Genomic DNA, 26324 nt, shown 5'->3' with positions numbered 1-26324 from the left:
TGCGTGTCAAAGCATAAGAACTAATCTCCATAATGATAATAAAAATGTGGTCCAAAACTAACACAGTACCACCACGCTTTCCTAAATCTACAACCTTTCATTTAAACACATTTACTTCTGTCTTGGGTTATTTAAATATTATATTTATAAAATATTAAATAGTTATTTAATTTTAATTATTAGACTACGTAATTAAAGAATAAGAATTAGCATCTGCTGACTGTTTGAGAAAACTTTCTTATAAATAGAGAAGAAATGGGCCAAAATTAGGCAGTGAAGGCAATGGCGACAAGAAGCACATTTCTGCTACTCCTGCTGGTTGGAGTTAGCGTGAGTTCTTTTTCAAGGACGATAAACTTTCTCTTTTCTAGTTTGTAGTTGTTTACTTGTTTTTATCTTTTTTTAAGCTGTGAAGTAATTGAGCATGCAAGGAAGACTGATACCGTGGGCATGACTTATTATTTCAGGCAATTATTTCATGGCTCCATCAGGTCGGTGCCGTTAGCAGCAACGTTGCTGAGTTGCAGCGTCAGCGGTGGCGAGGGAAGCTTCCAGAAGTCGCTATACCCCAAACCCTCGCGGCCCGTCTCTCCCCTCTTTCTCTAACAGAGCTGCAGAGTTTGGCGGCGGGGCTGAAGAAGATAGACGCTGCTTCTTTCGCTGCCCACAAATTCTGCGGCGCCGCCGGTTTGATATGCAGTGAAGACGTGAGTTTTCCTGCGAGAGCTGGTTCAAATTTTGCGAACCCCAATGCCGAACTTGGGGAGATCGAGGAGCACGTGTTCTTCGACAAAGAGGAGCTGCGGGAGTCGGGAGAAATGATATTACCGGATCTTAGCCCTTGCAAATATTTGGTCTCATTTTTGCCCAGCGAGTTAGCACAGATGATGCCGCCGTTTTCTACTGCAAATGTTTCTCAAATTCTGAATTTGTTGAACATCTCGAGCGGGTCGAATTTGTCCCGCAGCATGGTGAGCACGTTGGAGATGTGCGAGGCAAGGGGTGAAGAAGGAGAAGTGCACACGTGCAGCACCTCCGTTGAAGGCATGGTGGAATTTGTGGTGTCTCGTTTGGGATCTGACGTGGACCTGTTTACTGACACGTCAGTTGTTGGATCCGATCAGCGGGTTAGGGTTACGAAAGTGAGTAAGAGGGAGAATATGGTGGGAGGTAAACCGCCCGTAACGTGTCATAACTTTGCGTTTCCTTACGGGGTGAGTTATTGTCATTCTATCAAGGGAAGTGAGGTATTTGATCTGCAGTTGGAGGTAGTGCAGGGGAATGAGAAGGTTAGGAGGAACGCTACAGCAGTATGTCATTATTTGTCTAATGGAGCGGGAGGAAATCAGGCAGCTTGTCATCCCGTTTTCGGGGAGATGTTGCTTTGGACGCCTAAGGCCTAAGCGTGACTAGTTATTAGTAGTTCACAATTATAATATGGATGGTTCTTATCACCATATGAATGTATACTGTAGTAGTGCCTTGCTTTCTCACTGAAAAGAGATTTACAATTAATGCTGTAATGGGACTTAAAGTTGTTTCAAAGATTGAAGGGAATATAACTTTCTATATCAATATTTCTGATTAATAAATATAAATAATAATAAATGAATAAATTTTTATATAATTTGAATCTCAATTAGTGTTGATTAAGAACCTTTCAATTTCGTTAACAGACCAAAAGCCCATTGACATATGTGTTAATTTTTATTTTGTTATATTGCATATCAAATAGCTTTTGAAATTTGTGTTCATCATGCTTTCATGATATCGTTCAAGTGCATATATTGAAATGGAAAAAAATTATGACTTCAGGCATGTTGTGTCATGGTTAAAACACTTTGTTGGATGTGAAACAACCGCCAAGGTTCAAATCCCTACTGGGCCACTAAGCTCGCATGCCTTGTGTTTTCACTGGGCCATTGTGCTCGTCGGTTTGATCAAGTGAAGTGTGGGGAAGAGGTCCTCCATTTGTTGCTTCACCGGTTCATAGCTCGAGGTCAAAAGAATTTCACGTGGAGCCGAAGGGCATGTTGTGCCAACGTCACCAATCATGTTAAAAAGTTTACCATGCATAGTTTTTTCTTTTAAGGAAATAACTTATGAAAATATTAAAATTAAAAAATTCTCTTATTGAAATAACTATTTGAAATAGCTTGTCTAATTAGAAAGGAGGTAAAAATTGTAAAGAGATTTTAAGGAATTTTGAACAAAATAAATCTAGGACACATGCATTCACTTCATAATGTTGCACCATTGGTTCTTTACAATCTTTCATGGTACATGGACCCAAAGAAAATCAAATTACAAAGTAATTAATCATTGAGCCAAGGTATAAGATCAATAGGAATTTTTCATACCAGTTTGTTTCATCCTTTAAGATCTTTGCTCATGTTGCAAATTTTTCAACCATGAGTAAGCATGGAGTATGAAAAAAATGTATAAAAGAGACAACTATTAAGAAGTGAGATTGACGTATCAACAATTATGCTCAATTGTTTTTCTAATTTCATAGTTTGGTTACATATTTGCAAGGGTAATTTTAACTATGAATTGATACAATTATCAAGGATAAATTGAATAGTTTCAAAGCCCTTGAACAATTCTTATCACTTCTTGTACTTGAAAATGTTGGCAAGATGAAACCATTAGATTATTGGTAAGTTGAATTCTACATATTTTTATTCACATCTATCATAGGGGAGTATAGAGTGGATCTAATCCTATGTAGCAGTAGGTTGGATAAATTACTAAAATCAAATTTTGAATTGGACAATTTCATTAAGGAAACCAAAGTAAATTTTTATGCAATATATATGACTCACATGAATAAGTTAAAAAAACATATTTCAGCACAAATGGTCATCACGACAAGAAATTTCTACATATATGAGGAAATATTTATAAAGCTTATGTGACATTTGATTATTTGCATCACTTGAGCCATGTGAATTTTTAAAAAATCTATGAACATACATTTCAAGGAGCAACAAATGATCACAAATGACACCATTCAAGATAAATGATTCTTATAACGACTTAATCAAAGGAATAAGTAAGATTAGTGTTCAAATATAAGAGGAGAGCACAATATTGTGGGTAATTCATGTTTTGGTGAGTGGCCTATATTTAGAGAGCTTCATTTTATGTTTTTATTATTAGAAGTTCTTTATAGTGATGCCTTATATTTTCTCAAACTATTTGGTGTTCTTCTATTTAGATATTTTTGAGTTTAGAGGGAGGGATGAAATAATTGTTATAAGGATGGGTAGAACTAGAAAGAGGAGACTCTAGTTCAATTGACTCTCTAACAAAGGATTGGACTATGACACAACCTTTGCTTGGAGTACTATAAATTTTCGTGAAGAGAGATTTGTGCATACTAGTTCCATAAATGTCATATAAAAAACAATATGTTTTGAATCCTCCCTTAAATCCTTTGGTGTTAGCTAATCTAGTGTGGTATGTGTAGAATATATGTTATATCTCAATGAGCTAGCCTTAAGTATTTTTCTTTGTCATAGTTATTAAGGAGTGGGAGAAGACTATTGCCTACCTAGGGATCAAAATGCGTCATTGACTATATATTTTGTATATAATAACTCCCTTGTAAAACAAAATTAAATGTTAAAAATGAATTGGGGTATTATAAGTTTGAAAGGTGTAGCTCCCTTATAAAACTAAATTCACAATGAATTGGGATATTCTTTTAACCTTCTTAGGAAAGGTGATTTTTAAAAAATAAAAGAGTTAGTGAGAGTATCATTAAGAATTTTTTATCACAAAAGATCAAAAAATAATAAGATTTTAAAAATCACCACCAAAAATTATTTGAACGTAAAAATAAGTTGATCAAGGTAGTGAATGACTAGATAACTGTGCTTAGTCTATCAATATTTCACATAGAATCAATAAAATATATATTTCAAATTAAAATATTATAAATTTATCGTAAGAAATGTCTATAAATTACTAAAATTGATCATCCAAAGTTCTTCAGATTTCAATAATACTATATATCAAATATTATCTCAATATTTCTTTAGGAAAAATATTTTATTAAGGTGTAAATTTAAAATCCCTCATGCGCAAGCCACATAATTTGATCTAAAATAATTGTAGTTCATGAAATTGTTAAATTTTATTATATAAATAATGATATTTAGATTGGTCACACATAATTTTTTAAATTAAAAAAGTAAAAAATAAACTCATTAGAAAATAGAATAATATTTCATTTTAGTATTTCTAACATTTCGTGTTTAAAAATTAATATAGATAATTATAAAAATTGGTTTTTCTTTTTTTAAAGTTATATATTTAAAAACAAGACATTCTCATTTATAATAGATATTAATTGTATAAAAAAAAATTTAGTCATATTGCATTTCTACCCATTTTCCCCTTTAAGGTGAGTCCATTATCTTGTAGTTACACAAGCAAGAGTATTGATTGACCTAGGAAGTACTAATAACTTAATAATATTAAGTTGGTAAAACAATTGAGTTGTTTCATTCACTCAACCCAATAATTTAAGGTTATCATTCTAGAGGGAGATATAATTAATTATTTGGGAAAATAGAATACTACTAAACTCGTCATCGAAAACTATTACAATTAAGGTGTAATTAGAAAAATAATTTACGACTAAAAATTCCCTAGAATATTGGCATTAGTCTCTACATGCATATGAATGAGACCTCGAGCACATAGTGGGGGTTACAATTGACTTTCAATTAATTTTAGGTGCATTCTCATTCTTAGGTTGTTAGAGGAATAAGTGAAGAATATTTTTAATCCCATGTAATGCCAATTTGTTTACAATTCTTTAAGCATAATCTCCACAGTTAAAATTTGGATTTTACATGATACCATGGTTTTAGAAAAATTATTTTTTATTTTTGGGAACTATTAGTGCATATATACTAGAGTTATGAGATAACTTTCACATACCATTGTTTACATCTTGTAGATTATATCATATGCATTTAAATCTAATGCATACTTCTCATATTATTCTTATAAATGTTTTCCCCAAAAGTTTAATGTCAGTTTTCTCCCAAAATTATTTAATTATTAACAATGGAAATAATCAATTACACATTAAAATTAAGATAATTAACAAGTTATAATATTATTAAAATAATTATAATATATGCCATAAATCTCCATTATTTTCACAAGTATTGAGGTTGGAAGTCCACGAAATAGAGATGGTTCTCTTGCTAAAGAAAGAAGTGATAGACCCTTGATACCCAATGGACTTCTTAGCATCAATTGTCTCCTTATCATAACCGAATTTTATACTAGATATATTTGGTAGTATTAATTATTATTGATGAGGATTCAACTATAAACCAAGCCAAACTCAAGGATTTGGGAAGGTAGAGTCATCATCAATTATGTGCATGTTCAAACCTGCACTTTATCCAAGTAAGCCCTATTCAAGGAGATTCATATGTATCCTCTTTATTGTGACCATTTTTAAAAGAAATGTATTTGGGATCTAGCTAAAAGATAGATGAGAGTTTCTTTGGAATTAAGAACATCTTTTTCACAATTATTTTTTAGATTTGAAGTAATAATAGTCTCTTTACAGAGGAGAAGAAGGAGGTACGAAAAAAATGCAAAGAGATATAAAAATGCCCTTCATTTCGTGTTTGTTTAAAATTCTCTAAAACTTGTTTAGAATTTTTACTTTCTTTTCTATTTCTCAAACTATTTAAAAATCGTTGGTTTCAATAATAGATATTTTTTAATTACATATTTTAATAGTTAATTTCTTTAAAAAATTAAAAAAAAAACATATCTTATTAAGTTATACAAATAATTGTTTCTAATAATTTAAAACATTATTTTGTAAATTGATTCAACTCATTTTAATTTCTTTTCAATCTAAAAGAATATTTAAGAACATGACAAACACAAATTTTGAAATTTAAATTATATACAAAACAATAAAATAAAAATAAATAGATATTCGAGAAACATTCAACAAACAAATTTGGAAATCGTCATTTATTAAAATTCAGATAGGACATGCAACTTTTTGTCCCATTTTTTATAAACGTCTTTTGAAGAGATTCATATAGTAATAAGGACCACCCATATTATACTTGAGCAATAACTAGTCACCCTTAGGCCTAGGCATCCAGAGTAACATCTCCCCGAAAACTGGATGACAAGAAGCCTGATTTCCTCCCGCTCCATCTGAAAAATAATGACACACTGCTGTAGCGTTCCTCCTAACCTTCTCATTCCCCTGCACAACTTCCAGCTGCAGATCAAATACCTCACTACCCTTGATAGAATGACAATAACTCACTCCGTAAGGAAACGCAAAGATATGACACGTTACGGGTGGTTTACCTCCCACAATATTCTCCCTCTTACTCACTTTCGTAACCTTAACCCGCTGACCGGATCCAACAACTGACGTGTCAGTAAGCAAGTCCACGTCAGATCCAAAAAGAGAGGCCACGAATTCCACCATGCCCTCAACGGATGTGCTGCACCTCTTCACTTCTCCTTCTTCGCCCTTTTCCTCGCACAACTCCAACGTGCTCTCCATGATGCGGGACATATTTGACTCGCTCGAGATGCCCAACAAATTCAGAATCTGAGAAACATTTGCAGTGGAAAATGGCGGCATCATCTGTGCTAACTCTCTGGGCAAAAATGCGCCCAAATTTTTGCAAGGGCTAAGATCCGGTAATATCATTTCCCCCGACTCCCGCAGCTCTTTCTTGTCAAAAAACACGTTTTCCTTGACCTCCTCAAGTTCGGCATTGGCGTTCGCAAAACTTGAACCACCCGCTTTCGTCAGAAAATCCACGTCTTCACGGCAAATCAAACCGGCAGAGTGGCAGAATTCGTTGGCATCGAAAGAAGTAGCGTCAATCATCTTGTGCATCTGAGTTAGAGAAAGAGGGGAGAGACGAGCCACCAGGGTTTGAGGTATAGAGACTTCTAGAAGCTTCTCTCGCCACCGCTCACGCTGCAACTCCGCAACGTTGCTGCTAGCGCCGCCAACCAAAGTAATTGCATGAAATATTAAACCATGCCTACGTATCACTTTTTCTTGTATCCTCCACAACTAAACTAGACTTAAAACAACTAAACAACTGAAACGCAGAAAACAGAAAGCTAAAACAACTCACGCTAACTCCAACCAGCAGAAGTAGCACAAGTGTGCTTCTTTCCTATTTATAGAAAATTTCTCTCAAACAGTCAGCAGATGCTGCTAATTCATGAGTAGTATGAACGAAACTAAACGTGTGAAAAATTCATGTTTGGCACGCCACAAGACTTGGACTAAAATTCCCACATCAAGGAGTACTCGTTTTGTTTCGTTGTTCATCTTCTGGATACATGAAGATTTTTTTTTCATTTTTTTGTTTTTTTTTAGCACGTGAATTTTTGGGAGAAATTTCGAAGTAATTATCCCAATCTTCTATGCATATAATAGACAGGGATTCTCTAGCAAAAGAGATTGACATCTCAAAACAAATTTAAAAACATGGTCAAAGAGTTATGTTTGAAATATGATGAAGAAAAAGATTCTTCAACCTATGAGATTGACATTTCAACCAAGCAAAGGGAATAAGTCAAAAGTAAAATACAAAATACATACATGTGCTAAGAAAAATTATTCTAAAGAGACATTCTAAATTAATGTTTTTAGTAATATCAAGAATGCAGTTGGAATTTCTAAAGATAGATTCTAAATTAATGTTTTTAGTAATTTTGGTAAAATTTCATGTATGATAATTTGTACATTTTAGAAGTTTTCTTATTTGTGATGTAGTGAATTGTTGTGTTTTAGAAGTTGCAATCTCTATAAAATACTATCTTTTTGTTTTGTTTATGCGGATCAAAATAGAATCTCTATATTGAAGCAAATCATGATGTAATAGAAATTGAATAAATAATAGATATATGTTGAATTCATTTTTTTTTTCTATTGAACTTTATATCTACAAAGTTACATCATAGCTTGGTCGATCATTGTAATGGTTGCAAAAGTTAAAAATATCCATCCAACTCTCCATTTACATTATTTAAAATGTAATAGTACATTGCAAACCCTTAAGATATTGAGTTCCTTTAAAAAATAAGTGGTGGGTAAGTCCAAGATAATAGACCCACTTTTTGGCCAAAATAGCGGTATCTTTCTTTTGTGAAAATTAGTGTCTGTTAGAGTTGAGGTAAGCATTCGAAATACTTCTAGACAAGATATTGATCAACATATTATAAAAATAGATATGAAAAGTAGGGTTTTGTTTCTAATTTTCAAATATGTAATTTATTTGTAACTATTGTCAGGAAAATACTAACAAATTGAAGTTTTCTAAGCACTTATTACTTTTTGTACATATTGACAAATTATAATATAGAATTTTTTGTATGTGAATCAAATATGTATCTTTTGCAAAGTTGAAATGTAAAATTTAGTCGAAGGTGTTGAACTTGATTTATTAAAATGTTGAATTCCCATTGTGGGGACTCAAGTTCAATTCTCCATAGGGACATCTAAAGTGGAATTCTAAGTTGTGACACTTGGTCTTCCATAGTTGGCATCTAATGTGGAGTTAGTTTCTAGATAAAAGTGGATTTCTAAGTAACACCTCTTGATCTTCAACTAGTGATTTCTAGTGTGTTTTGTTGTAAGGAGCTTGTATTGGTCTCATGTTGAAGCTTAGATGAGCAAGATATTTAAAATTGATATATGCAATTCAAAAAAAGTAAAATTTTTAATTAAGAATATTCAAATAATGAGTCATCAACAGTCTAATTAGCTTAAGAGTTTCACCTCTTTTTTGGACCCTTTGCATTGTTTAACAAACTTAAAATTGTATTTATTAAATTTTGTGTTCATCTCCCTAGATTATCTTTGAATTCTTCTTCAGTAGCTTTCTCTACTTAATTTTTTTTAATTGCATATGAACATTAGAATTTGAAGCACAAGAACCAAAAATAAATCATTTTTAACCTTAGGAGATGTAATCTCTACACTTGCATAAAAGAACTGACATGTTCACTACAAAAATACAAATATATTATAATTTCTTCAAGTTTCCTTAGGTCATAATCCTCTTCTATTGATTGTTACAAGTTTTATTTGTTATGTTTAGATTGAGTTTGTGTTTCTTTTCATTAGGGGGCAACCTATAAATCTTATTTTTGTGCACATAAGTATGAAAATAGGCTCTTATAGAGAGAAATTAAGAATCCTCAAATTTATATTTAGCTTTTATTGAGCTTGGTGTGGCTTGTTTTAATAAATATAATGCTAAAGTTCAAGACCTTAAGGAATATGTCTAGTACTATTTTCCCTCCAATTTGTGCTGGTTGAATGGTCACAATACCATTATGTTAGGATTCCCAAAGATACTGAGAGGGGGGGTGAATCAGTATCTAACCAGTATATCAAATTACTTGATTTAAAACATGAAAAGCATATTAAACATGAGTACCAGTAAACCAGAAATAATGCAGTAAATAAGAACAATAAAAACAACATGAGAAGCACACCATAGCACAGTATTTTACCGAGGAAACCTGGTGTGGGAAAAACCTCAGTGGGATTTGTGACCCACAATATTCACTTAGTGGCCAATAAGGGAATATTATTCTTACAATAGGGGTCTACACATGCAGGAAGGCCAAGTGCTTAGAGCTCACTACTCAATTACAAAAGAAGTCACACTGACTTACAAAAATGGATTATACTAATCCAGTGTCTTGTACTGCTTCAAATTAGCATATGCTATGCCAGGTTCAATATTGGCTTAAGCTCTATTACAACATAAACCCTTAACCAATAATTCGCATATTAGGTCTTCTATTACTTTTCCATACTTCACATCCTATCTCTTGTCTACAAAATGATCTACAATGATCGAGATCATACATATATGAGTCATATTACAATCCACCATGTCGGCTTACAAAAGATTTTATAATTAATTACAAAATACATTAATACAAAATTGTTGCTGATCGGGATGCTAGTATTCTTCCCTTTTGCTGCCAGTGTTCTGTGTGTTGGTGTAGAGTCTGTCGGTGCTGGTGCCTGTGTCTGCCTACCGGTATCACATGATTGCAAGGTTACCATCAATGACAATACCTTCAATCACCTACAATTTCTCATTGGAGTGTGCATTTGCCAACAATCTCCCCCTTTAGCATTGATGACAACACTCATGAGAAAAATTCAAGAATGCATCCAAAAACTGAAGTCCAAAAATTATTTGCCAAAAAAATTGTATGTCCAAAAATGTGTGCTCCCCCTGAGCAGATAATCTCTACTTCCTTCTGACCATTTTTCTCATCACACTACTCCCCCTTTGATATCAATGACAAAGGTTATCATTCGCTGTCAGAGGAGTCCTACTTGGATTCTTGTAACCGATGGGTTACAATCTGAAAGATATCTGTCAAAATCAAATTTATACCATTACTAAATGTTTTGTCATCTTTTATTGCCTCTTGTGTTCTCTGCACTATACTGGTGAGTATGTGCATTTTCTCTGCCGGTGTCTTCAGTCCAGGAACCAGAGCCTCAGATATTTCTTTTCTCAAAGAAATGAGGTATTCTAGTCTTGGACCAAGTCTGCATTTCAAGTCTTTTGCTTTATCCTTTATTCTATGTTTGTCATTCTCTAACTTCTTGATTTTCTCTTCTAGCTCTGCAATCTTCTTTTCTATCTCAAAAAATGAGTCTGATGATCCTATCAGATTGTCAGCAATATTGTTAATCTTGTCTTGTGCTTTGCTGATTTCTTTGTCAAGGTCTTTTGTTAAAATATTTGTCTTACAAGTGTCCCTATATAGTTTCTTGAAGTCAAAAATTATTTCTCTAAGTTCCGACAATAGGGTATCCATTTTCTCCTTGTTCTTCTTCACAATTTCCTCAAAGAATTTCTCTTTTTCTTTAATCATTATTTCCTTTAATGTATCCTCATTTATTTGATCAATAGTCAATATGTTGTCGGTGATGAACTTAGACAATGTGTCTAGTTGACCTAAAGAATCCTTATTATCAACAATGCACTTTGGTGCTATTAATTTAAGAATTGGAATTGTATCATCAATAGCCTTATAGGCTTGTGCATTACATTCTATGATCTTCTTTATTGAATCCAACAAGACCTCTGTTATATTTGTAGGTCTGAATTCTACCATAGATGTACTAGATGTTTGTCCAACAGTCTTTACAATAGGCATTCTACCAGTTGTGTTAATCACGTTACTTGATTCGACCTTTGGTAGGTCAGTTTGTGTTTGCATTTCTACAAACAAAGGTTTATGCTTTTCAGTTTGGGCTGGTGGCACTGTCTCTGTCTGAACCTGTGCTTCAACATGTACCTGTTTCGGTTTCTTTATCTATGTCTCAGAAGGTTTTTCTAAGCTTTCAACTATTGGTTTCTGATATGTAGACTCAGTTTGTACCTCTGAACTCTCTTTTGTCGGTTCTTCAGATGGTTTCTCAGTGGTATCCTCAGCCGGTTGTTCTGCTTATGTAGGTTTTTCTATGCTTATCTTAACCTCTGCAGCCGGTGACTTGGTAGTCACATCTTCCTCCTTATCTTCAGTGGTTTCTCTATCAACCACAACATTTACTTCTTGGGTGTCTACATTCACAGTATACAAAATTTTAGACTCACGATTTGTATCCTCTAGTGGAGTCTTCATACTCTCTGTGGCCAGTTGACTGTCAGTAGTATCTACCGATGGAATATTTAAAAGAGGTGGGGGCATATTGTCAGTTATTTTAAGGCTTGGAGGTCCACCTACGTTACCTTTCCCCTTATCTCTGTCCTTTTGATATGCTTTAATAGTTTTTGGTCTGAGTAATTCTTCCTATTTTTCTTTTTCCACAAAGAATATATCCCATGCATCTGTTGTTTCCTCAAAGACTTCCTTTACTTTACCTGCCATCAGTGCTACATGCCTATGAGCATTAGAGAATATTGTCCAGTTTGCTTCACTGATTAGTTTATCAATTTCATCAGTTGAGTTGACTGGATGTACTGCAAGTAGTTTTTCAATCTTAATTTTCTTGTCCAGCTCAGTGATGGCTAACCTTCTAGCTTCAAGTCTCCTATACAGATCATTTGGAATTTCATCAACAACTTCCATCAAAAATTTCTTGTATATATCTAAGTGTAAAATTACACTGTTCTCTATGCTTTCCTTATCATTAGCTAATAGTGTATTGTATATTTTGTTGATGTTCTTCAACTTGCCATCCTTTATAATTTTACTAAGAAGTTTGTCTATTGGAGCGATATCTTGTTTTACCTTCTCCTTCTTAGGAGTCATTTTCTTTGTTGGGGGCCTTACTGCTTGTTGTTTTTGTCTGGTTCTTTTTGGTGTAGGAGAGGGTACTAGTGTGGGTTTTCTTTTCCTTTCTACCCTTTTAAATATTGTCGGTATATCACTCTCAGAAGAAGTTCCAACCGATGAAAGATGAGTTTCCAATTGAGGTGCTTCCAACTCACTTTCACTTATACCAGTTTGTCTCAAAACATCTTCCTTGATTGCTTTAGCCTGTCGGGTTCCTTTCCTTACGGTTGCTTCAACCTTTTTAATCCTTTTCCTTGATTAAATTCCACTTTCTATTGTTTCAGCATTTCCAAAAACTTCCTTAGTAGGTTCATTTGGTGCTTCAAGGAGGGCTTTTGCATAAGTTTCAATGATATTGTCATCTATTTCATAGCCCATTTCAGTTACCCAGATAGTTCTAGGGACAACTGCCTCCATCCTGATTTCATCTTTCTTGATCACAAAACAAATTTCCTTCTGATATTTATCCACAATAGCTTGTGACAGTCTTACTCTAGTTTTCATGTGATTCTTCAATGCTTGAAAATGTTCATTTAGGTTTTTCTCTCAGTTTTCTCCCATATTGTTCAATAGATCCAATAGTTGTTTTCCTATTGGAATGTCAAAACCAAAATCTCTTGCACCAATACCGGGTACTTGTTTTGTTATGTACAACATCAGACAAACAAGGAAATTTCCAAATCTGAATTTTCCTTTCTTATCTCTTTTAATCTTTCCTAGATTGTCTATCAACTCATCTTTGAGTCGTTCACATACATCTATCCTTGCATTATCATTAACTATATCATAGGCACTTTTGATACATAGACTAGAAACTGAGCTCAACCTAATTGCATGTGTAGCCTTATAACCTAAGATCATACTGATAAATCTGACATTTATGTCTTTTACATCGTTTACCCTTAAAGACCTTTTATCAAATGTTGCACTGGTTAGGTTTATCACTGTGTCATTTGAGACCTTCTTTGTTTTGTCAGGTCTATTACCGGTGGAGGGTAACCCTGTTACAATTTTTACCGCTTCTTTTGTAGTTTTATGAATTGAATCTAACCAGAAAAATTCACCATGTACTCTGCTTAACACAATCCTTATGATATCCTTGGGAAAATCTGAGATACTAAGGATTTCAGTAAAACCTAGGGTTTCCACTATTTTATGTTCCGGCTTGACATTTCCAAGCTCATCACAAATCATAGTCTTATACATATTCTTGATCTCATCATCACTAAATTCCTCAATATGATAATGTATATACATCCTAGCATCTTTAGTATATACTACTCCCTTAGGAATTTGAGAAAATGCACCTATGCTATCATCTTTCTTTGCAATTTTGGGAACCATTTGGAATACAGGTCTAGGGCGCTTAATAACCTCAACAACAATAGGGTTTGCAATAAATTCAGGAGTGGATGAAGATGCCATAGCTATAAATACCTCAATCTTCCTTATGGATGAATTCTTTGATGGATTGCTTCACTTTTTCACTTGTTTTGCCTTCACTTGGGAATTTTCATGCTCTCAAAGATTTGAATGCTCGGTGAATGAAAAAGGAGCCAAAACATTTGCTTTATAATGTTATTTTCTCCAACTACCACATTTAATGCTCACCAATTAAGTCACAACTTAACTCATCTGCCGGTATAGAAGTAATTTTAACTTCTCACCATCAACCGAGGGAATAATAGCATGTTTTCATTTTGTTGCTAAAGCCCCGAAGGATTTTCCTTCAGTTAGATGAAGAGTCTCCTATTGGTGGAGTGTTACTCTATTCGGCTGGTGGAGGGGCATTCCCTTCAACATTCTAATCTGACTTTCTGATCCATTGTTTTGAGAATTCTTGCTTTACCTCTTCAACCTTTTCTTTACCTTTCAAACTAGGACCTTTGGTATTTGCCGGTGATGCCTTACTTCTACAAAATTTTGCAATATGTCCAATTTTGTTACAGGCATAACAAGTCACATTGTTCTTCTAAATAGATTTCCCATATCGTATGCCGGTATGTGTTCTACATTGATTAGACAAGTGTCCAAATCTTCCACAAATATAACATCTTAAATTCATTCTACAATTTTCTGAATTATGACCAACTTTGTTGCATTTAGAACATTGACCGGTGGGTGTATTAGTATTCTGATGATTTCTAGATCTACACTGATTTTCTCTATGACCATACTTGTTACAGTTAAAGCATTTGCCATTAAATTTGTAAGCAGTAGGTTGTCTTACTGGTTTGCTATGATCATGATTGTTTGCAGTACCAGAGCTTTCACCAACTTAAAAACCAAGGCCATTTGTATCACCATTAGGTTTGTGATTCTTCAGCATGTCACCAAGTTATTCTAAACTTTTCTTGAATTTCTCCTTATGTTGATTTGCAGTAGTTAGTTCATTCTCCAAGATTCCTTTCTATCTCATGAGTTCAGTTCTATCATTTTGTGTGTGCATTAGATCTGTCTTCAACATATCATTTTCATGACTGAGTCTTGTGTTTTCATTTCCAGCATCATTTAGTCTTCTAACCAAGTCTTCTTCATTCTTCTTTCTGTCTTCAATTTCTTTACAGAATCTCATAGTCATATCCTATATCTCAATCTTTGTTGTACTGATTTCTTATCTTAGCTTGTTTCCCAAATCATTGAGAGTTTCCTTTTCATTTTCCTCATTCTGCATCTTTTCACAAAGTTCTCTACTCGTGTTCCTTGCAATAGTAAAATTCTCTTGAAGTGCTTGAATAAAATCCTGAGCAGCCTTCAGATCATCCTCAAGTTTGATATTCTTTACTTTTTCTACATCATAGTTTGTAAGAGTTATTTCCAATTGCTTTCTCAAGTTTTCCATCTCTACCGGTGACAAGATTTTCCTCAAGTTGTTAGGCTTTTGAAAATAGAGGACCAGGATTTGATACCAATTATTAGGATTCCCAAAGATACTAAGAGGCAGGGGGGGGGGGGGGTGTGAATCAATATCTAACCGGTATATCAAATTACTTGATTTAAAACATGAAAAGCATATTAAACTTGAGTACCGGTAAACTAGAAATAATGTAGTAAATAAGAACAATAACAACAACATGAGAAGCACACCATAACACAGTATTTTAACGAGGAAACCCGGTGTGGGAAAAACCTCAATGGGATTTATGACCCACAATATTCGCTTACTAGCCAATAAGGGAATATTACTCTTATAATAGGGGCCTGCAAATGCAGGAAGGCCAAGTGCATAGAGCTCATTGCTCAATTACAAAAGAAGTCACACTGACTTACAAAAATGGATTATACTAATCCAGTGTCTTGTACTACTTCCAATTAGCATCCCCTATGCCAGATTCAGTACCAGTTTAAGCTCTGTTACAACATAAACCCTTAACCAATAATTCACATATTAGGTCTGCTATTACTTTTCCATACTTCACATCCTATCTCCTATCTACAAAATGATCTACAATGATCTCATACATATATGACTAATATTATAATCTGCTATGTCAGCTTACAAAAGATTTTACAATTAATTACAAAATACATTAATACAAAATTGTTGTCGGCCAGGATGTTGGTATTCTTCCTTTTTGTTGTCGGTGTTCTGTGTGCCGGTGTAGAGTGTGCTGGTGTTGGTGCCTGTGTCTGCCTGCCGGTATCACATGATTGCAAGGTTGCCATCAATGACAATACCTTCAATCACCTACAATTTCTCATTGGAGTGTGCATTTTCCAACACATTATTGTAAATCAATCTAAGATTTAGAACTAGTTTAGATGTATTGGAATTACTACAAAGGGCAATGCTCAGTCTAGTAAAAATTACCATCATAATAGAATAACAATGCACTACCTTAGATCAATTGGTGAGAAAGATTTGCATTCATCGATGTTATAGTTTTCTAATAAATTATCCTTCAATATACATAATATTTGATTTTGGTCTGTAAATGGGTACTCCTAGTTTAATTTTGGAAAAAAATGGATAAATGGCCATTTTATGCCTAGTCATTGGTTCTAGAAACCATTGTCATTGCTAATATCAATTCCTCAACAAGTCCAAACTCTCAACAAGCTCATGGTTCTATTACATTCCCTAGTAGTCCATAATGAATTAGCATAAGGGTTAGCATAGGATCATGATAGGCCAAACTAGGCCTCTAAGTGGCAACAAAAATTTCAGAAAATAGAGTTAAGAAAATTCACATAAAATTTGAATAGGTTATTAGGATAATTTAGAAAATATTTAGGATTAGAAATTGTAGCAAATTAAATTTAATTTGTAGGCTACTAGTTTTTGATAAAGATAAATGGGTTTTACATGGACCCGAAACCAAGAGTTTTAGAGAATTTGGCCATTAGCCAACCAAACAAAAACCAACATCAAAACAAGGGAACACCTCAGACCGAACACAAAAGCAAAAAGAAATAATGGGCAACAAAACAAAACACAGACAAACACTCAATTAAGTGAGTGCACTAGCTCCTTGTTTTTCTGGATGGTATCCTTGTTGATTTCCTCCAATTCCTTCATAATGAACCTGGAGGTATCCTTATTGCTTCTCCTGCTTCTTGTCCTAGAACTAGGGCCTGTAGTTTTATTTCCACCAACAACACCGCCCAAATCTTTCTTTCTGTTACTGTCAACAGGATCACTATCAATAGGATTGGATCTATACTCCGCCACCATGGCATTGATATTTTCCAGCCCCTCCATACTATTATTCATGGCCTCCTTGCTTATGTCAACCAGATTGCTATGGTTATTCTTGATCTCTTCCATAGACTGCTCAAACTTCTCAATTCTTTGCTCATGTTTACATTTCATAACCTCGACATCACGGGAAAGGTTCTGGGTCATGATCATGACCTTCTCTATTTTGCTAGGCTCAGGTGAATCAGTGAAGATATCAATTATCTCCTTAATCCCCTCTTTGATGTTGTCAATCAACTTCCACACCCACTTCCAGTAGTTCTCTTGGCTTCTAGTCACTTCCATCAGCAGATTCACTAGAGAACTTTCCTTTTGTAAACAATTATCCACATCTTTAGGCAGAGTCCCCCGCTTCTCCTTTAGGACATTAAGAGGAATGTCCAATTTGATTTCCCGGTCCAAGGTCTTGGGAGCATAGTCTTTAGCAACCAACTTCTTCTTTTTAGAGTAAGGCGTGCTTCTTGTAGCTGCCATTGCCTTCACTGCCTTGTCAATTGTATGCAATGTTTGGCTAATTTATTTCCTATTTATAGAAAATTTCTCTCAAACAGTCAGCAGATGGTGCTAATTCATGAATAGTATGAACAAAACTAAATGTGTGAAGAATTAATGTTGGTACTAGTGTGAAGATGAATTGGGCAGACATACTAGTCTTTGGTATTGTGTCAGTTTGAGAGACTAATTCTTGTGTTTTGGCATGCCACAAGACTTGGACTAAAATTTCGACATCAAGGATTACTCATTTTGTTTCATTGTTCATCTTCTGGAGACATGGATAATTTTTTTTCATTTTTGTTTTTTTATTAGCATGTGAATTTTTGGGAGAAATTTTGAAGCAATTACCCCAATCGCCTATGCATATAATAGAGAGGGATTCTCTAGCAAGGGAGATTGACATCTCAAAAAAAATTAAAAACATGGTCAAAGAGTTATGTTTGAAATATGATGAAGAAAAAGATTCTTCAACCTATGAGATTGTCATTTCAACAAATCAAAGGGACAAGGTCAAAAATTTATGTATGATTAAGGTGGAAAATATAGTAAAATACATACATGTGCTAAAATTATTCTACATTGAGGGTTTCTTGGATAGTGATGTAAGCTTGCAAATAAAGATGATACTAGTAATATCAAGAATGCAGTTAGAATTTCTAAAGAGAGATTCTAAATTAATGTTTTTTTTTGTAATTTTGGTAAAATTTCATGTATTACATTTTTTACAGTTTAGAAGTTTTCTTATTTGTGATGTAGTGAATTGTTGTGTTTTAGAAGCTGCAATCTCTATAAAATACTTTTTTTGTCTTGTTTATGCAGATCAGAATAGAATCTCTATATTGAAGTGAATCATGATGTAATAGAAATTGAATAAATAATCGATATCTGTATGTTACATTCAATTTATTTTTTCTATCAAATTTAAATCAACAAAGTTACATCATAGCTTGGTCAATCGTAGTAATGGTTGCATAAGATGAAAATATCCATCCAACTCTCTATTTCCATTATTTGACATGTAATAGTACATTGCAAACCCTTAAGATATTGAGTTCCTTTAAAAAATAAGTGGTGGGTAAGTCCAAGATAATAGACCCACTTTTTGGCCAAAATAGCGGTATCTTTCTTTTGTGAAAATTAGTGTTTGTTAGAGTTGAGGTAAGCATTAGAAATACTTCTAGACAATATATTTATCAACATATTATAAAAACAGGTATGAAAAGTAGGGTTTTGTTTCTAATTTTCAAATATGTAATTTATTTGTAACTATTGTCAGGAAAATACTAACAAATTGAAGTTTTCTAAGCACTTATTACTTTTTGAACATATTGACAAATTATAAGATAGAATTTTTTGTCCGTGAATCCAATATGTATCTTTTGCAAAGTTGAAATGTGAAATTTAGTCCAAGGTGTTGAACTTAATTTATTAAAATGTTGAATTTTCATTGTTGAGACTCAAGTTCAATTCTCCATAGGGACATCTAAAGAGGAATTCTAAGTTGTGACACTTGGTCTTCCATAGTTGGCATCTAATGTGGAGTTAGTTTCTAGATAAAAGTGGATTTCTGAGTAGCACCTCTTGATCTTCAATTGGTGATTTCTAGTGTGTTTTGTTGTAAGGAGCTTGTATTGATATCATGTTGAAGCTTAGATGAGCAAGATATTTAAAATTGATATATGCAATTAAAAAAAAGTTAAATTTTTAATTAAGAATATTCAAATAATGAGTCACCGACAATCTAATTAGCTTAAGAGTTTCACCTCTTTTTGGAGCCTTCACATTGTTTAACAAACTTAAAATTGTATTTATTAAATTTTGTGTTCATTTCCATGGATTATCTTTGAATTCTTCTTCAATAGCTTTCTCTACTTAATTTTTTTAATTGCATACAAATATTAGAATTTGAAGCACAAGAACTAAAAAAATATCATTTTTAAACCTTGGGAGATGTAATCTCCACACTTGCATAAAAGAACTGACATGTTCACTACAAAAATAGAAATATATTATAATTTCTTCAAGTTTTCTTGGGTCATAATCCTCTTCTATTGATTGTTACAAGATTTATTTGTTTTGTTTAGAAGATTGAGTTTGTGTTTCTTTTGATTAGGGGGCAACCTATAAATCTTATTTTTATGCACATAAGTATGAAAATAAGCTCTTATAGAGAGAAATTAAGCATCCTCAAATTTATATTTAGCTATTATTGAGCTTGGTGAGGCTTGTTTTAATAAATATAATGCTAAAGTTCAAAACCTTAAGGAATATGTCTAGTACTATTTTCCCTCCAATTTGTGTTGGTTGAAAGGTCACAATGCCATTATTGTAAATAAATCTAAGATTTAGATCTAGTTTACATGTATTGGAATTACTATAAAGGGTAAATGCTCAATCTAGTAAGAATTACCATTTTAATAGAATAAAAATGCACTACCTTAGATCAATTGGTGAGAAATAGTTGGATTCATCTATGTTATAATTTTCTAATAAATTATCCTTCAATATACATAGTCTTTGAGTTTGGTCTGTAAATGGGTACTCCTAGTTTAATTCTGGAAAATAATAGATAAATGGCCATTTTATGTCTAGTCAATGGTTCTAGAAACCATTGTCATTGCTAATATCAATTCCTCAATAAGTCCAAAATTTTAACAAGCTCATAGTTCTATTACATTCCCTAGTAGCCCACAATGGATTAGCATAAGGGTTAGCATAGGATCATGATGGGCCAAGCTAGGCCTCTAAGTGGCAACAAAAATTTCAGAAAATAGAGTTAAGAAAATTCACATAAAATTTCAGTAGGTTATTAGCATAATTTAGAAAATATGTAGGAGTAGAAATTGTAGAAAATTAAATGTAATTTGCAGGCTACTAGTTATTTTTTGGAAAACTGTAAATTTATTTTGTGAAAATTTGAAATTCAATGTAGTAGTACTAAAACTTTTTGAAGAAAGAAACTAAAAAGAACATGTCTATTCAACCAATCTAAGTACTAGAATTTTTTATAAACAAATGTTTCAATATAAGTAGATGACACGGGGGATTTTTGTATTTTTTTAGTAAGTAAATAATTAGTTATGAATTTATAAGTATAAATATTTAAAATTATTAAAAAGTAATTGTCTAGCCACCCTAACTTGTTCAAACATTTATGAAATTCATTTTTTAAAACCTATAGTTTGTGAAGCATAAAGTGTGAGGCATCTTTTAGATTCAAAAAATGTGAAATTGTTTAAAATTTATAGATGATTTTCAATTAGCCTATCAATTAGGAATTTACACATAGTGCATGTAGAAAATCAATAATAATTATCTATTAAATTCAAAATAAGGAAAATCTTATATCGGTAGAAATTTGACAATTTTCTTAATGAGCCCTTTTCATTTCATCAAATTTAGATTTAAAAAAATCATCAACATGAAGGGTGATGTCCTGAAAAGAGGATGAAATGGGTAAACGCACAAAGTTGGGTCCAAATCCCGCGAAAGTCTGCGGGTTGGGAAATGAACCCACTAGAAACGGGTGCCCGATTTTTACAAATCGGGCACCCGTTTAGCTTCGGGTGCCCAAGCCATAAAGAAACGGGCACCCATTTAGCAATGGGTGCCCGAAGCTAAACGGGTGCCCATTTATTTCAAATCGGGCGCTCGATTTGAAAAAAATGGGCATCCATTTTTAAAATGTATTTAATTTTTTTTTTAAACCATTTTCTATCATTTTTACTGTTTGAAAAATGGGTAGGCATTTCTGAGGAGCACGAGTACCCATTTTTTTCAACCCAGTTGACCCCCTAGACCAGTTTTACCTCCTTCCAGGTATTTAGTTTTATTTTTTATATTCTATTTTATTTATTTTTATTGTTTTTCATAAAAAAATGTTAATGTATTGTTATTTTTTTATTTTTATGTTTTAAAGTTCGAAAATCATCTTTTATTTTATTTGATTTCATGTTTAAAATAGTTTTTAGTTTTCAAATATTACAAAAAACATGAATAGTAAAAGCCATAGGAAAAAAACAAAAAACAAAAACGTAAATGAACAATAAACATTAGACATAAAAAACAGACAATAAACCCTGAACAGAAAAAAAAACACTAAACCCTAAATAGAAAAAAACAAACAAGTCCTAGGAGAAATTTGACTATCTTGGTTGATTAAACCTAAACCCTAAACCCTAAACCCTAAATTATAATCTTTAATTAAAACCCTAAACATTTATGTTATCAACCACCTTAAGCATTCGTTGGTGGCTATATTTAGTGTCAAAAATTTTAACGTTTTCATGTCCTAAGCAATTGAGTTGGACACCATGGATTAATGTTCCTTTTATAATTGCTTCACATCAAAAAACCCATCTTTATCCTTCTGCCCCACACCTAGATTGGTCACCTAATCAACCTCTATTGTTGGCCCACCATGCCACCTAAAATTCAGCCAAGCATCCACCCAAGCCATCTCTTCCTCTTTACTTCCTAATCATCTTAATATGAACACTACCAAGTTTGACTAGAGAGACCTCTCCACTAGATCCCATATTGTACTAACTACTCTTTCCTTATCCTTGAAAACTCGCATGTTCCTTTCTAGCTAGATAGGCCAAATGATGATGATAGGAGTTTAATTCTAAATGAACCACAAGATAGGACTAGACATATTAAATTTCAAATAGTCCAAAATATTAGGGAGATTGTGTGGCATCGTCCATTCAATACCCCATCTTTGCAAAAATGAATTCCATATTGTTTTTGCAAATTCACATTGCACAAAAGGATGATCATAATCTCACTAATTTCCTTACATAAAACACACTTGAAAGAACCCCAATGCCCCATAAGTTGTAGTAAGTATTATTGGCCATTACATTTAATTTTCAAACTAAAAATTGTGAGATATGCATTATAAGTGTTGTAGACAAGGTTAACATGGAAATATCCATAACTAAAATGGTTTTATTGTTTTTATTAATAACAAAAGGAAAAATATGTCGAGCTAGATGCATACCAAACTATTCAATTGAATTGGATTTTCAAATTTTGAAGTGATTAATTTGTCCTATCAATCCCGTTAGATTTGATATGTTTGAGTAAATTCAAATCGCAATACCTAATTATAGGCTTGTCAATTACCCTCGTCACTCAGTAGTTTTCTTTTATATGTAATTAGAATCTTGGAAAAGAATTAGTTTCAATCATTTAAGTATGCATTCAATAGTTTTAATTATTATTAATTTATTATATATAAAACAACATTAATAATATACATAATAATAATATATTTCTAATAATAATATTAATTAAATATTTACAAATTATATTATATATTATTTTTTATTAATGATCTAATATTTAGATTAATAATTGCAACCAAATAATCAATAGAGAAACCATTTTACAAAAGAATCATAGTTATCCCAAATAATCTAATTTAGATGAGTTATGTATTCTAATATATGACAAATTTTCTTGGATAGGTTTCATTATATAAACCCCACTAAATTACTTAAAAATTTACATGTCTATATAAATTTATTTTTCCAAGTATATATTAAATTAAAAAATTGATTTTATATTTATATGTGTATGTATCATTTTACATTTAGAATGAATTGATTCTAATTTTTTTATGATAATTGCTTGTATTTCATTACCAAATGTTTATTCTAATTGATATAATTGATGTACATAATTAAAATATATTTTGAAAATTATTTAATATGTAAATAAAATTTGATCTTTAGTAAATAAATTATTTAATCAGATATAATAAATTTCCTCTTAAGTATCACCATCGAAGGGTATGTGATCTTCATCTAGTACAAATGGAATGAAACAATCTAAAATAGGATCCTCTAGGAATGGAGAGATATGAGGGTCTCTATGGATCTCCTAAAGTCTATTCCAAAGTGTGTGGGGGAAATCAATATCCAATGCAATACACATAGAATCATGATCTTGATAAGTTAGATCAAATCACTCCTACATGGTCAATGATGTTACACCAAGATTATATAATTTCTAGTGTTTCTAGTTTAGGTATGACTCCATACATAAAAGGAAAATGATTACACCACCTTAAAACTTATCAAGATACCATTTTACAAAAGAATCATAGTTATCCCTTTCTAATTTTACCACAAAAGGATGAATCGAGAAACCTATGATACCTCCTCAAATAAAACCTTAAAAGATCAATAAAATCAATACATATAAAACATATCAAACAAATTCATCTCATGTAAGACGGTCATTTTCAAGTGCCAAGATGTCCAAGTAAATGACTAGAATGTGAAATCACAAAAAATGGTCATTTATTCAAGCTTCAACTTAGTGTAGTACTACTAGTTGCGATCACTAAATCATCCAATGACTCTAGAAAAGAACACAACAAAGTAGTACGTGTATTGACAAGTTCATAGATATAACTTATGATTGTTTTTATGATTTTGATGGAACTTATAAGTTAATTCATCTTTAGATGTTAAAAAGTATTGTTTGAGTTGCATGGGCATTATGATGTTTTATTTTGTAGAATTCTTCTTATACTTTGATTTAAGTGGATATTATTTCTTAAATGATGCTTATTATTACCCACCTATTAATAATATTATAGATCTATATGTGAGTTTCCTTTTTTTATATTTAAGTTGCTAAATTGTATTTAATTATAAGTTTTTTTGGAAGGTGAAATGTAAATTAAATAGTTTGTAATTGTAAATTTTCATGTTCAATGTAATTGTAATTGTAAATTTTCAAGTTTGTAAATTTTCATGTTTGTAATTGTAGTTGTAATTGTAAATTTTCATGTTTGTATATATATGCAAATTATTTTCACATGATGGATGAGTTTGAGATAGATGAGCTATTAGGTCTAGTACCACCTCCACCTCCACCTCCACTCGATCAATTGAGACAAACAATTAGGACAAATATCGATGCTTTGATTAGAGATATTCATACTATTAGGCATGAGCCTCATCCACCTCCTTAGTTGTTACACCTTGTAGATAGTATGCAAGACATTGTACAGTCTATGTAGGCATTAGATAGCAAGCTAGATAGCTATTGTAGTTGGCGTGAGGGATTGCATGCATTTTATGCTGATGGCCTCACATACAAACAAGTTAATGACTTCAAAATAACAAAGAAAGATTCGAAAAAATATTTTGTGAACCCTAAGACGGGTGAAGAGATAGATCCAAAGAAGCCACGGATCTCTATTCGATGGTGTAGGAACCCGGGCATTGCTACCCACTTTTGGGAGCGATGGTGGATGGTCTTTGACCATCCACCACACTCCAATCATGAGTTCCCGATGTATTTTTTGAAGAAATTATGGGCAGAATTTTAATTGGCCAAAAAGCCCAATTACTTTGATATTAGATCCTTTCACGGGGTTGGGAGAGGCATGCCCCAGGATAGGCTAGGAGCAAAATTGAGTGATAGGGTTAGAAACCATGTGCGCGATGATCCATTGGTTCCTCTTCCATCACCAATTGTTCCAGCACCTGCCCATCATCGAGCAGTGGATTCTGCTCTAGGTTCATTGAGTGCCCTATCGGGCAATTTGGTATAGTAGTTGCAGGAGGTGAGGGCTGCCCCCTGCTTAGCACATGTTTGCACGAGCTGTGGGGATGTATGTAGGGGTCCATAGAGTGAGGCTACCCCTAGAGGAGATGGTGATTTTGATGATGTTGATGATGCCCATGGTGGTTATGATGATATCGAGGAGGTTGCACATGTTGATGTCATCTCTTCGCATGTTGATCTCCTATGGGCAGACGATGATTAGCCTATAGAGGTACAAATTTATTTGTATAATTTACAGTGCAATATTAAATTCCTTATATATACACATATGAACCATAACATGAGTCAATTTTTTCTGAACAGAGGATGGATCATACCACATCATTGAGGAACTGACAACATGTTACCTCAATACCTAGAGATGTTGGTGCCCCATTTACAGTATGCACTTTCATCTAGATACATTGTATTGATATGTAAATTTCAAATAAACAATAAATTTTTTAATGTAATGATTTACATATGATATGTTTTTTCAATTTTGTAGGGTGCTTCATGTAGCACTGAGGTGGGTAGTTCTTCACGTGACCCATGGACCACTGAGGCTCAGCCTCATATACCACTAGTATGTTTTTCATCCATTAATTTGAAGTGTTTACATGCTTACTAATTTAAGTACAACTTTGATTCATGTTCGTTATTTTTTGCAATTGTAGGCTTCTGGATTGTTTGATGGTGCATCACATGTACGCCTTCGACCATCAGTTACTTTGCCTGCATCACATGTATACTTTTCTGTGATAATCTTGTAGTCTATATATATATACTTTATAATTTATGTATATATACAATTTTGATTCATGCTTTACATTTGTTGTTCAGGTCCACACCACTACCAATATTGGTACGGCTGTGGGGTTGAGCCAGATGCAACCATCGACATTATCATTTGAGGCATGATGATTACAAAAATATTTTCTAATTTGTTTATACTGTGGACTTGGCTTTTATAGGGATTATCAAAATTGATGTACAATGTTTTTTTTTGTAGGACTTGGCTACAACCACTTTTCTTGTTCATGATAGTGGACCTCCACGTACCAGTGAGGGCATTGTAGAGCACGGTCGTATGGTAATTTATTTTAAATTTTTTAGTATTTAATTACTTTATAAGTGAATTATGCAAGTAACTTCTTCTCATGTAAAATCTTTTAATAATGTACAGGAGGGTGCAGACACTGATGCTGCA

General features: G+C 32.9%; 1 protein-coding gene and 1 long non-coding RNA gene across 2 annotated transcripts; both read left to right on the top strand.

Annotated features, from left to right (window-relative positions):
* The first annotated feature begins 282 nt into the window (after positions 1-282).
* On the top strand, positions 283-1549 carry LOC131865830 (BURP domain-containing protein 16-like). The gene is made up of 2 exons (XM_059215380.1): positions 283-330; positions 468-1549. The coding sequence occupies exons 1-2, from the start codon at positions 283-285 to the stop codon at positions 1401-1403; spliced, it is 984 nt and encodes a 327-aa protein (XP_059071363.1). The 3' UTR covers positions 1404-1549.
* A 24072-nt stretch (positions 1550-25621) lies between these two features.
* LOC131865828 (uncharacterized) lies at positions 25622-26030 on the top strand. Its single transcript, XR_009364499.1, has 3 exons — positions 25622-25700; positions 25792-25860; positions 25958-26030. It is a non-coding gene; the product is annotated as an uncharacterized LOC131865828 (long non-coding RNA).
* The last annotated feature ends 294 nt before the right edge of the window (positions 26031-26324 follow it).

This window comes from Cryptomeria japonica, unplaced genomic scaffold (genome assembly GCF_030272615.1).
Source record: "Cryptomeria japonica unplaced genomic scaffold, Sugi_1.0 HiC_scaffold_120, whole genome shotgun sequence".
Taxonomy (NCBI): Eukaryota; Viridiplantae; Streptophyta; class Pinopsida; order Cupressales; family Cupressaceae; genus Cryptomeria; species Cryptomeria japonica.
This window is presented reverse-complemented; position numbering and strand designations above follow the sequence as displayed.

Excerpts from the sequence above, each read along its gene's own strand:
- LOC131865830 (XM_059215380.1), top strand. The coding sequence starts at position 283 with ATGGCGACAAGAAGCACATTTCTGCTACTCCTGCTGGTTGGAGTTAGC. Across the intron at positions 331-467 it reads TCCTGCTGGTTGGAGTTAGC|GCAATTATTTCATGGCTCCA; the intron begins GTGAGTTCTTTT and ends TTATTATTTCAG.